At 40.7% G+C, this 11,891-nt stretch overlaps 1 protein-coding gene across 1 annotated transcript; it reads left to right on the top strand.

Moving 5' to 3' along the window:
• Nucleotides 1–2,456: 2,456 nt before the first annotated feature.
• Nucleotides 2,457–11,786, top strand: LOC143300476 (uncharacterized). The gene is made up of 4 exons (XM_076614183.1): nt 2,457–2,614; nt 7,507–7,736; nt 8,951–9,100; nt 10,608–11,786. Exons 2-4 carry the CDS (start codon nt 7,523–7,525, stop codon nt 10,778–10,780), a joined length of 537 nt encoding a protein of 178 aa, XP_076470298.1. The 5' UTR covers nt 2,457–2,614; nt 7,507–7,522; the 3' UTR covers nt 10,781–11,786.
• Nucleotides 11,787–11,891: the final 105 nt, after the last annotated feature.

The following is an 11,891-nucleotide window of genomic DNA, read 5'->3' as shown; positions in this document are numbered from 1 at the left end:
TATCCACTTGTCATCAAAAAGTGATCTGGTATCAACATGTCGTCAGAAAGTGATCTGGTTTATATGTCATCATCGAAGGTGATCTGGTATCCACATGTCATCAAAAAGTGATATGGTGTACATGTCATGAAAGGTGACCTGGTATCCACATGTCATCAAAGGTGACCTGGTATCCACATGTCATCAAAAAGTGATGTGGTGTACATGTCATCAAAGGTGATCTGGTATCCACATGTAATCAGAACGTGATCTGATGTACATGTCATCATCAAAGATGATCTGGTATCCACATGTCATCAAAAAGTGATCTGGTATCCACAAGTCATCATCAAAGATGATCTGGTATTCACATGTCATCAGAATGAGACGAGGGGGATGGCTGGTTCGTAATGTTAAGCAGTCTTTACTGATTCTATCCTAAGCTTTAAGGGGATAAATGACTCATGCATTGGAGTTCCATGTGGGGTGAAAGAGCTAACGGAAAAAAACAGAGAAGTAAATGTGGATCAAAAAACAGCTGATCTCACATGCATATTACATGCTTCCATTTGGTGAAGTGTGAGTTTGTGCTTTGAGGAGGAGGAAGACACGAAGTAGAAGGGGTAGAAATATGAAAATTCACCAAGATCCCGGCCTCCTCACACCAGTCCCCCGGAGGGATTTTCTGATTTCACTCCAAAACTATCCATGTTGGAAACGAGAGGTAAGAACTCCAGTTCATCGTACAGGTAGAATACTCCACGTCGCCTCCTGTACATTTCAGTTAACCAAACTGAGTCAACAATATCCACAGCAAATGCAGTTTATCCATGCTAGTAATAAGTTGTAGATCTCATGAATATGAACAACGCTGAATATCATTAGTTAAATAACAGCAGAATCCCTGTGTTCCTTTCAGTATTATTTCATTTGTGCAAGACACGAAACATACAGAAAATAAAAGCAAAAACATTTGGTTGAAAACTGAAGTTAGAGTAATGATTCCTCGGTTAAGAGGTAGCAGAGTAATGCTTCCTCGGTTAAGAGGTATTCGCAGAGTAATGATCCCTTGGTTGATAGGTGTTAGCAATGTAATGATCCCTTGGTTGGTAGGTGTTCGCAATGAAATGATCTCTTGGTTGATAGGTATTATCAGAGTAATGATCCCTTGGTTGATAGATGTTAGCAATGTAATGATCCCTTATTTGATAGGTGTTAGCAGTGTAATGATCCCTTGGTTGATAGGTGTTAGCAGAATAATGATCCCTTATTTGATAGGTGTTAGTAGTGTAATGATCCCTTGGTTGATAGGTGTTAGCAGAGTAATGATCCCTTGGTTGATAGGTGTTAGCAGAGTAATGATCCCTTGGTTGATAGGTGTTAGCAGAGTAATGATCCCTTGGTTGATAGGTGTTCGCAATGAAATGATCTCTTGGTTGATAGGTGTTAGCAGTGTAATGATCCCTTGGTTGATAGGTGTTAGTAGTGTAATGATCCCTTGGTTGATAGGTGTTAGTGATGTGATAGTCTCTTGGTTGTAAGGTATCAGTAGTGTAATGATACCTTGGTTGTAAGGTGTTTATAGTGTAATAATTCCTGAGGGTAATCGTTGGAAGTCAGACAACTTGTAAATCGTGAGAGGTTAAAGAATTGATGTTTAACCGAATACTGAACTGTGATTAAACACCCAGAACTTTATACGAATGAATCGTTTCTTTTCTGGACACATTGTTGTTGAATAACTTTCTGCATATCACAGTATTTTCTGTCGCCCCGACTCCTTGCTTCTTGCTTATTTGTCTCCCTGTCACAATATTTTTCGTTCTGTTTTGTGGTCTTGAGTAGAGATTTCGGTTAAAAAAAAAAAAAGCAAAAAAGCAACAACAAAAAACACAAAAAACAACAACAAACAAACAAACAAAAAAGCTCTATATTCATGTTTGAAAGTAATCAGCGTTTGTGAGTGTGTGTGTGTGTGTGCGCGCGCACACACACACACACACACATGCACACATACATACATAAAAAAAAAATGTATATGCACGCATGAATCAATTTGTGTATGTGAATGTACGCAAGCAAGCATGCATACATACATACATTTTTTCACATAAATTTTCTTCCTTGCCCATCCTTCACACCTTTCCCGTTCCCTGCACCCATGCCTTCACCAATCCAGTTCACCACACACACGGGGCACCATTCTGTCGGCCATTCTCAGTGAGTGATTTAAATTTTCACTTTGCAGCAAAACCAGTCACACCACTGACACCTTTCATCCCCGCGTTCCACTCCCCCCCCCCCCTCCACACCACAGCCAATACCAGAACCTTGGCACTCCTCAGTTGTGTTGCTGCCATCAAAGAAGACTGTTGTTAGCAACCATTGTCAACCCATCAGCCATGCAACAGTACTGCGTCGTCGATACCGTATTTTTCGATCGGGAGAAGTCTGTTATGACGACGACGCTCAATGGTTGCGTATTACTGCACATGCCACTGTTTGGGGCTTCAGTCTGGCAGGCAGCGCTCATCGGTTGAACTGGCTGAGTTTCCACACAAGCTTGTGCATCTCCAGCCGCAGTGGCACTTTGGAAGTGACAGCACGCTGCTTTGTTTCTAAGGGTTGTTCACTGGTTAGTACCTTTCATCTCTCTCTCTCTCTCAGCGAATGTTTTATTCACATATTCACATATCGAGTAATAACATGTTATTTTCTTCAAAACTCAGTTTTAGCTAAGCATGCCAAAAGTTGCTGTCGGTATTTTCCATAAACTGTATGAATTAAACAATAACTCCTTATTTTGTCTTTGTTTTTCTAAATAATTTGATTGACAACTGCATCATCGCTTGTGTTCGCATGATGCTTCTTCAAGTGTTCAACTGCTTGCCAGTGCGTAAAAGAAAGACCCTGGATTAAGTATTGAAACATAAAAAATGCTTATAACTGGGTATGTTACGTCGTTTGATTTTAGCACTTCAATTCAGCATGTGTCGGTGTATAATGGTGAAATTAATGCAAGTGGACAGAACAAACAACTGCTCTAAGCGTATAAAAATGTTGCCAAATGTAGTCAACAAAAGAGAAAGCACTCTAACCGTCAAAAGTTCGTCATGTTTGAAGTATACATGGTTTTGAATAAATATGCAAAGATCAAGCCGTGGGATATAGATTAAGGAAACAGGTGTAAGAACTGATGACAACACGTGACATGTTAAAACAGGTGTAATAACTACTGCCTAAACATGACATGGTAACACAGGTATAACTAATGACTAAAGATGACATAAGATGAAAGAACTACTGACTAAATGTGGCACGGTTAAACAGGCGTAAGAAGTAAGGAGAGTAGTATCCAGGACAGAAAATATAGAAGAGTCCAGGAGAAAAACAACAACGTATGTTGAGTAAGTTTACTTCTTTTACGTCCGAATAAGCTGGACCAAGCCTAGCGACGAAAGACACACCGTGACGTGAATACACCAGAGGAAGGGGGAGAAGGGGGGTGTTGGGGAAGATGACGTTGAAAGGGGTGACAGAAACAGAAAGACTAAAATTTTAAATTCCGAGGATGATACATGGGCACAGGAACACTTTTTGTCATCCAGCCCCTCAGATAGCTTCAACACACGATACTGAATAATAATGGCATTTATAAACATGATGATTATAACATAGAAAGAGAAGTGAAATGCATTAATTTTCTTTTATGAGGGAAGTGCAGTATGCAAAGACATGCTTTTTTTCAGTTCATCCGGCCCTCAGAGAGAGAGAGAGGAGGGGTGGGGTGGGGGCATGGGGAGGGGAAGGAGAGTACGTGCATGCGTGCGAGCGTGTCTGTGCATGCTACGCTTCCGTTCCAAAATTAACTAATCAATGCTTTTCTACCAACTCGACAAGTGAGCCTCGCCTCCCCCTCCTCCCCTCCAATCTTACTTCCACGCCTTGCTTGAACGGACCAGAACAGTCCAAGGGCAGTGTCTCTTTTTTTGTTTTGTGCCCTCTCTGGTCGCACACTTGACTTGCCGTTTATATTTAGAAAGTTCAGAGGTGATTGAAGTCACTAAGGACAAGCGCATGACAGTCTGGGTTCTCATTTTCCACCACAGAGATCTGATCAGGAAATACACTGAAAGCAGTAGCACGATGAACCTGTGGTGCAGTGTACACGCCACCTAGTTGGGAGGTATATTCTCTTGAAAAATGAAAAGGTCTGCACGTAAATGCTCCCGTCGCACTGCTCTGTGTACACTATCACTGTAGCTTTGCTACTCATCTCGAAAATACTGTTCCACACCTATCAGAAAGACTCCTTTTCCTCTCTCTGTGTGTTTGTCATGCACTCTATAAGAGACAACACAACACACAGACTTCAGGAAAAAAAGAAGAAGAAGAAGAAAGATATATTATCATACAAGAAATATTAACTATTTTGTTAAGCAACTCAAAACACTTCAAATTCGACATAAGAACTAATAACAAAATAGATGATAATAAAACAGTCCGCTCGGAGATTTCTCAGATCTGAATCTTATTAATATTTGTCAATATGTCATACAAAATTTCACAAACAATAACAGAAGAACTGTCAGGTGCTTCAAGATGTCTTCTCAGTAACTTGTGACACTACCGACAACGTTTCAATGATCATACTTTAATTCGGCTAATGATCTGTTAGGTTTAGATCGTGTTCTGTTCAGAAGTAAACATGGCCACACAGCACATGTCAAGCAACAAAGTCGGGAGTCCGACACGAATATCATCAAAAGAAAAGAACCTTGAAGGTATACAATGTTAACCAATTCACTGCCAAATTCATGATTGTTAATTGTTGCTCTTCGTCCTACCAAAGCATGTAATGAAAACCCCTTCAAAGATTTAATCAATGGAGAATGACAGAAGAATGAGAATGTTATGAGTTGTGACAGTACCCCCAAACAAATTCGAAATTTTAATTTGAAACACACAAAACTGTCACAACGAATGACAAGACAGAAATATTCTTGTAAATTATACGGTATTTTGTTTGAGCTATATAAAGAAAGGATTTTTACATCGCCATGCTTAACTTGAAAAAGATATATTTTGACAGAAACTGGATTTGATCCGGTCTGGGATTCACGATTATTTAAAAAACAACAACAACAACAACAAATTATTAATTTATGTTTGGATGTCAAGCAGGAATTGCAAAATAATCATATTTGAATATGGCGGAATGCCTTGGAAAATACTAATGTTTTTATTTTATTTTATTTTATAGAAACTTTAAGGCTTATTTTGGAAGAGAAAAGTATATTTCCAATTGTTACAACTCATTGTTAATGCAGTTCTGGTGTAGTAGTCATAAATCAACTTTTGAGACTGGTAGATGTCACAATATTCCGCATGAATTGCGTACTTGTCTTGGGGGCGAATTTCATTATGTTACTAAATGCCGGAAATTTGCAGATTTTCGTAATAATAGGAAAGATTACAAGATATGATAGCTATTTATTTGTTTTTAGCACCAGTTTCATTGTTTCGCGTACTGTTTGCATTTCATTTTTTGGCGGATTTACCAGAGTTGTTACTTTAAGTCCTCTATACCCAAAACGGATAAAAGGATTGAATATTCTTGATTCTTGACTATCTGCATTTTGTAAATTTTGTTGTTGTTTTTAATGTTACAAGGACATACATATTACTCATTGAGTTTGGATAGCAGAGAACCTGTGCATTCATTATCGGTTCCAACCATATTAATTTTTTTGTATGATTATGTGGCAACTGTTCAAAAGAAAGAACTCCTGTTCGGTGATACCACAGACCAGTCTTCCATTTGTATGTTTAGAAATCTTCCTCTTTCTGTTTGGAGGTCGTGAGCACAGACACCCAGGACCCAGTGCAGTCTGCTATGTGCTTGTCTATGAATGGTCATTTTGGTAGTTAAAAAGCATCGCTTGTATTGATTTATATTCGGGATCAGTTTGTTGCAGAAAGTACGAGGGTCATTCAATAAATAAGGTGAATTTTTCGGTATAAGGACTTATAATACAGATAGAAGCTTACTTTTTTCTTTTTTTTTCAACGTAGTCTCCCAGTACTGTCACACACTTTTCCCATCTGTGCACAAGCTTCCGTATTCCCTCAGCGTAAAAATCTTTGGACTGATGTCTCAGCCAGTCGCTCACAACACTTTTGACTTCATCGTCACTTTCAAACTTCGTGCCTCTCGTGAACGCTTTCAAGGGACCAAACAGGTGAAAGTCTCAAGGGGCAAGGTCTGGGCTGTAAGGGGGATGAGGGAGCAGTTCCCAGCCCAGCTCGTTGATGGTCTGCATCGTTCGGGCTGCTGTGTGAGGCCTTGCGTTGTCATGATGCAAGATGACTCCGTCTGACTGATGACCCCTGCGTTTGTTCTTTATGTCTTTCTTGACCTGCCTCAGCAGTTCACAGTAGTTGGCACTGTTCACAGTGCTTCCTTTCTCAAGGAATGAAATGGTGATTGGGCCTTGCATATCCCAAAAAACGGTGAGCATCACCTTCCTCGTGGACCGCTGGGACTTGAACTTCTTCTTCACTGGAGAGCCTACGTGCTTCCACTCCATGGACTGCCGTTTGGACTCAGGCTCATAGTGCCAAACCCATGTCTCGTCACATGTGACCACCTTCTTCAGAAACTCATCACCATCCTTCTCATAGCGGCAGAGACACTGCTGGGACAACTCGACCCTCCTCTGTTTGTGCTCTGGAGTAAGCATCTTTGGCACCCACCGGCAGCTGACCTTCGAGTAGCCAAGGTCATCATGGACAATTTTGTGTGCTGTCCCAACAGATAAGCTCAAACTCCTTGCAATGTCATCCACTGTCACCCTTCTGTCAGACTGAATGAGGTCAATGACTGATTCGATCACCTCAGGAGACCTCACTTCTGTAGGCCTTCCAGGCCTGTCTTCATCCTCAACACTGCTCCGTCCTTCTTTAAACAATTTAGCCCACTTGTAGACATTTTTTCGGCTGAAACATGTGGCACCATACACAGTTGACATTCTCCTATGAATTTCAACTGGTTTGCACCCTTCAGCAACCAAAAACTTGATAACTGACCGCTGTTCAATCCTGGAGCATGCTTCTTGGTCGGCCATCTTTGTTAATCGCCAAAACTCTCAAAGTTTTTTTTTAATCTGCAAAACAAATTAAATCCATGTGAAAAAGAAGTTAAAAAAAAAGAAAAAAAAGTAAGCTTCTATCTGTATTAGAAGTCCTTATACCGAAACATTCACCTTATTTATTGAATGACCCTCGTATTTCGTGGCTGCATTTTCACCTGGTGTGTTGCGAAAGGTCCAAATATCACTTTTCCGGTGAATTCAAGCGGTATAGGTATATTATTGTAGGAGTGTATATTTTGGAGCATGCTCTCATAATTTGTTTAATAAAAGTAGGGTGAGCTGTTTGCCTCTGTCGAAGGTAGAGTGAGTTGTCTCCAGGCCATTCTCCAAAAGACTCAGTGTGATTTTAAGCAGCAGTCCATCGTGTCTCCAGGACACCAGAACCCACCATGGGCGTGAAGGACGGTTTCATGGGCGCCTCCATGTTCATGAAGGTGGCTTTCATCCTCCTTGTGGTAGCCAACCTCTTCAGCTGGATCGCCTTCACCACCACGTCCTGGGGCTACACAGACAACAGCTCAGTAAACAAACCAGGCTGGGGTCTGTGGAGATATTGTAGAGACGATGGAAGCGCTTGCAGTTTGCTGGACGGAACAAGAATGGGTAAGTGATCACCTTTGTTTAATTTTGCCAAAAGAAAAAGGGAGGGGCGGGGTGGGTGTAGCGGGTGCTTGTGAGAGGGGGATATTCTGATCGTTCCACACATTAGCTACCGACAGCTGATTCCTATTGATCTCATGGTTTAAAGGCATACCCCAAAGCTACTTGCTCCATATTTTTCATTCACCAACGTAAACAAAGTGACTATGTAACCACATTGTCTCGGTTGTGCATGTGTCCGCCTCGGTGTGTGTGTGTGTGTGTGTGTGCGTAGGGGTATCGGGTATTTGGATATCATACAACAGTCTCTCAACCTCATTGCAATTTACTCTTGTTTTTTTTTCTTTTGAAAGCCGGTGACACTTTATTTCTTCAAATTTGTGGTTGTTTTAGAACTTTTCAGATACAATTACGTAATCCAATACGTCATCAGTTTTTGTCAGAGAGTCAGTGACAATGACTAAAGAGCTATCTTGACAGAAAAGAATTGTGTGCCTTCTTAGAATTCAAGAAGTTCTGGAGACCATTCCAAAAACGTGTTCTTATGCCCATGAAAAGAGTAAATGGTCAATTGGTTCCCATTCCATTCTACAAAATGAACATTTATTATTATCAGTATTAGAATATTTCTTAATAATTTTATTTCTTTAACATTTTACAGTCCAATCTCTCAGAAGTCGGAGAGTTTGTCGTGTACTGTTTGTTGTCAGGACGCCATAAAGAACTGTTGATCCCTTTCGTAAGATATTTTCAACCAAGAGATATCTAGGAATACTGTCTCAGACCTTTCTTTCAAACGTTTATATGCCAGAGATGCCCCCCCCCCCCCCCCCCCCCCCCCGCCAAAGGACTTAGACATTGTCTTTTTAATAGCTAGGTATATCTTAACCGTACTTTCTAATTTTAATTTTTTTTTTTTTTTTGGTAACAAAAAAGGCACATTTGTACTCAGTATCATATTCCATTTGCGATGCGTTGAACGCCCTTTGTGTTGATAGGCCTAATATAGGTCTGTGTATATATGTATATATATATATATATATATGTATGTGTGTACGTACGTACGTGCGTGCATGCGCGCGCGCATGTGTGTTTGTGTGTGAATGTGTATGTATGTGTGTGTGTGTCCGGTGTGAGCGTGCGTGCCTGCACGGGCGTTTGTATGTGTGTGTATGTGTGTGTGTGTGTGTGTGTGTGTGTGTGTGTGATGTTTTCAGACTGGTTTGCTAGCTTCCAAGCGTTCGGCATCTTCGGCTTTGTGGGGCTGAGTGTGGCCCTTCTGCTGGTCATCCTCTTCATGTTTGTCGGCTCCTGCAGTGGCAACGGAGAGGTCAAGATGGCTTCCTTGATTCTCTGTTTCGTAGGAGGTAATGTTCATTTCTCATTATTTGTTGCTAGAATTCCCCCGCCCCCACATCTTTCTCTCCCTCAGAATGTGTCTCTGTCTTTGTCTGTATGTCTGTCTCTATCTCCATCTCTGTCTCGCCCCTTCCTGTCAGAAAATGCATTATTATCATTGGGAATGATGACACTTTATGAAGACAGAATGAACAAAGAAATAAAGTTCCTCGCTGATATTCGTTGTGGCATCGTCTGCAGCATCAGAGGGGCGTCAGTTTAATATAGTCTGGGTCACACCTCCCCACCGTCGCCTCAGTTGCGTGTTCGGTTTCGTTGTTGTTTCAGTTAAACTCAGCAGTAATCACGCTTGAGCCATAAAAATGCTCTCTCTCTCTCTCTCTCTCTCTCTCTCTCTCTTCAGGCCATCTATCTCAGTACAGTACAGATGCCAGGGAAGAAGAGACGCTTTCCTTATCGACCAGTCTTTTCATGTGGTTATCCTGAAGCAAGACTGGCGTTTTGCCGTTAAAATAAAAATTATGGCATGTAAGCTGAATGTTACGTCTTAAAAAGAAAAACAACAACAACATGCAATTATAAAAACTGTGAAATGCTCCTGCCAGGTTCTTCTAGTTTGTACCCACAGTATTAGTTTGAGTTGCTTCCATTTCTGATTGGGGCAAAAATCTACAGTAACTGTGAACATTATTCTCCCTACTCCGTCCCCACCCCTGTACACCCTGAGGGAAGATATGCTTCAGACTCTTGTTATTTGGTGTATCCTGTCCAGACCACATTACTGTAATTCTCTTATTACTGGTACCCAGTCTCTGAAACTTCACCGGGTGGTCCCCAATCTCATAGATGCTTGCATTTGTTGCCCCAGCCCATCTGTCTGATTTGACCTCTCATTCCGTTCTTTCTCGCTCTCTCCATTCTGCTACTGACACACGACTTCTCTGGCATGGTCGCTTCAAGCGATGGTGCCATGCCTGTCCATGTTTCTCCACCTGAGGCCGACATAAAATAAATTATTTCGGATTCTCTCCCTTTTCATGTCAGACATTCTTTTTTCACCTCTGATCATGAAGTCCGCTTCCTTTAGTGCTCTGAGCACGACTTGTATCCCCCCCTCCCCACCCCCCAGTAATATTGTTTTACATAATTACATTACTTGCATTTGTCCAGTACATGTATTTGTTTAAACTTGTGTATGTGTGTGTATGCTGACATTGTACAAAGGCTGATTGAATCGTACATTGGTTGATTGTGTATGTATACGCCTTATGTGCATGCCATGTAAAGGATGTGCACTCTAAAAATCACTGTCATTGTTAAAAGTGAGTGTGGGAAACAGTGAGGCAGACAGACATACCAAGTGACAGACATGCCAGAGAGAGAGAGAGAGAGAGAACCTGAGCCCTAATTCAATTTACTGATAGAATGATCCATCTCATCAGACACGGTGGCTAACACAGCCAACCTTGTTTATACTGTTGTTTACCCTTTCATTGGATTTCTCTTCCTTTTCAGGTGTCTGCTGGCTGATCGCTGTTATCATCTTCGGTGCTGAATTTGAAGACAAAGGTGATAACGAGTTCGGCTTCTCATTTGCACTGGCCATCATTGGTTTAATTTGTGCCATTGTTGCTGGTGTTCTCCTCATCGTTGACGGAAAGGGCGGTGGGGGTACCTCTCCTGCATAGATGGCATCTATCAGATAGGGCACGAGAGATCATCCCCAAACAACAAAACAAAATTACAGAAAGAAACTTGAGAAAATGACCAGCCATCTCTATTTTGTTTTAAAAATCTGAATCTCGCGAGAAAAAAGCAAATCTTCTCATCAGTTGACTCAAGACCATTTTAAATCAACACCCTTTTTTTTAAACCATGCAGCCTAACTTACACTTATTGGAAATGAGAGCAGCATATATATAATGTATGTTACCATCTGAGAAATTCACAATCTCGAAAATTTTAGATAATATTGCTGTGATATCAATCATCTATTGATGGATGGACTGACTGATTGGTTGGTTTATAATTGTAATCATTTGTCGATAATAACTGCATGCTTTGTGTTAAATTTGTTATTATGGTTTCCATTAGTATGAACTGTGAGAAAAATTGACATCATTATTTCCTTGTTACTGATCTAGTATAGACAGAACTTTGTAATTGCATTCTCTGTCTGTTTTTTCTTGATGTTTTCTTCATCGTAGCAATCGGCACAGATTTGTGTTGAGCGAGAAAACAAATTAATTCTGCCTCAAGTATGTGCAAATGATAGTCCTTCATAATTAAAATGTTTATAAAGTGATAACATGAACAGTAAGAAACTGCTGATTTCTACCAAGCAAACCTGACGTAGCATATACAAAATGAATTGAGCAACAATATCTTAGTTAGTATTTTCTTCACTTCACGCACTGGGTTACAAACTCAGCTTAACACGTACACCGTCTATATGCAAAGCATGATTGCCCTCAGTGAAATGACACCCTTCGATCGACTAAGCCGAAAGAAATATAATTCGATGTTTGGGTGTACAGTGCTGCATGTAAAACCACCAATTAATGCTAGATGTGTGCACTAGATTGTTCCCTGGAAATCATTTATAGCACATTCCTTTCATTAAACGACTGTTGCATGACCTCATAGGCAGCATACTGTATTTTACGGCTCTGTGATATAAAGTACTTGACTGATTTTGGCTCTCTTGTGTTGACAAAGTGAATCAATTTGATAACTCAGAATCATGTGTGTGTGTGTGTGTGTGTGTGTGTGTCCACATCAAATTTGGATTAAGGTGGG

Source organism: Babylonia areolata, chromosome 26 (assembly GCF_041734735.1).
Source record: "Babylonia areolata isolate BAREFJ2019XMU chromosome 26, ASM4173473v1, whole genome shotgun sequence".
Lineage (NCBI taxonomy): Eukaryota > Metazoa > Mollusca > Gastropoda > Neogastropoda > Buccinidae > Babylonia > Babylonia areolata.
Note: the sequence above shows the minus strand (reverse complement) of the source record. Positions and strands in the feature narration are given on the sequence as shown.

Coding starts and splice junctions, on each gene's coding strand:
- LOC143300476 (XM_076614183.1), top strand. CDS start 7,523: ATGGGCGTGAAGGACGGTTTCATGGGCGCCTCCATGTTCATGAAGGTG. Junction 7,737..8,950: donor GCTGGACGGAACAAGAATGG/GTAAGTGATCAC, acceptor TGATGTTTTCAG/ACTGGTTTGCTAGCTTCCAA. Junction 9,101..10,607: donor GATTCTCTGTTTCGTAGGAG/GTAATGTTCATT, acceptor CTTCCTTTTCAG/GTGTCTGCTGGCTGATCGCT.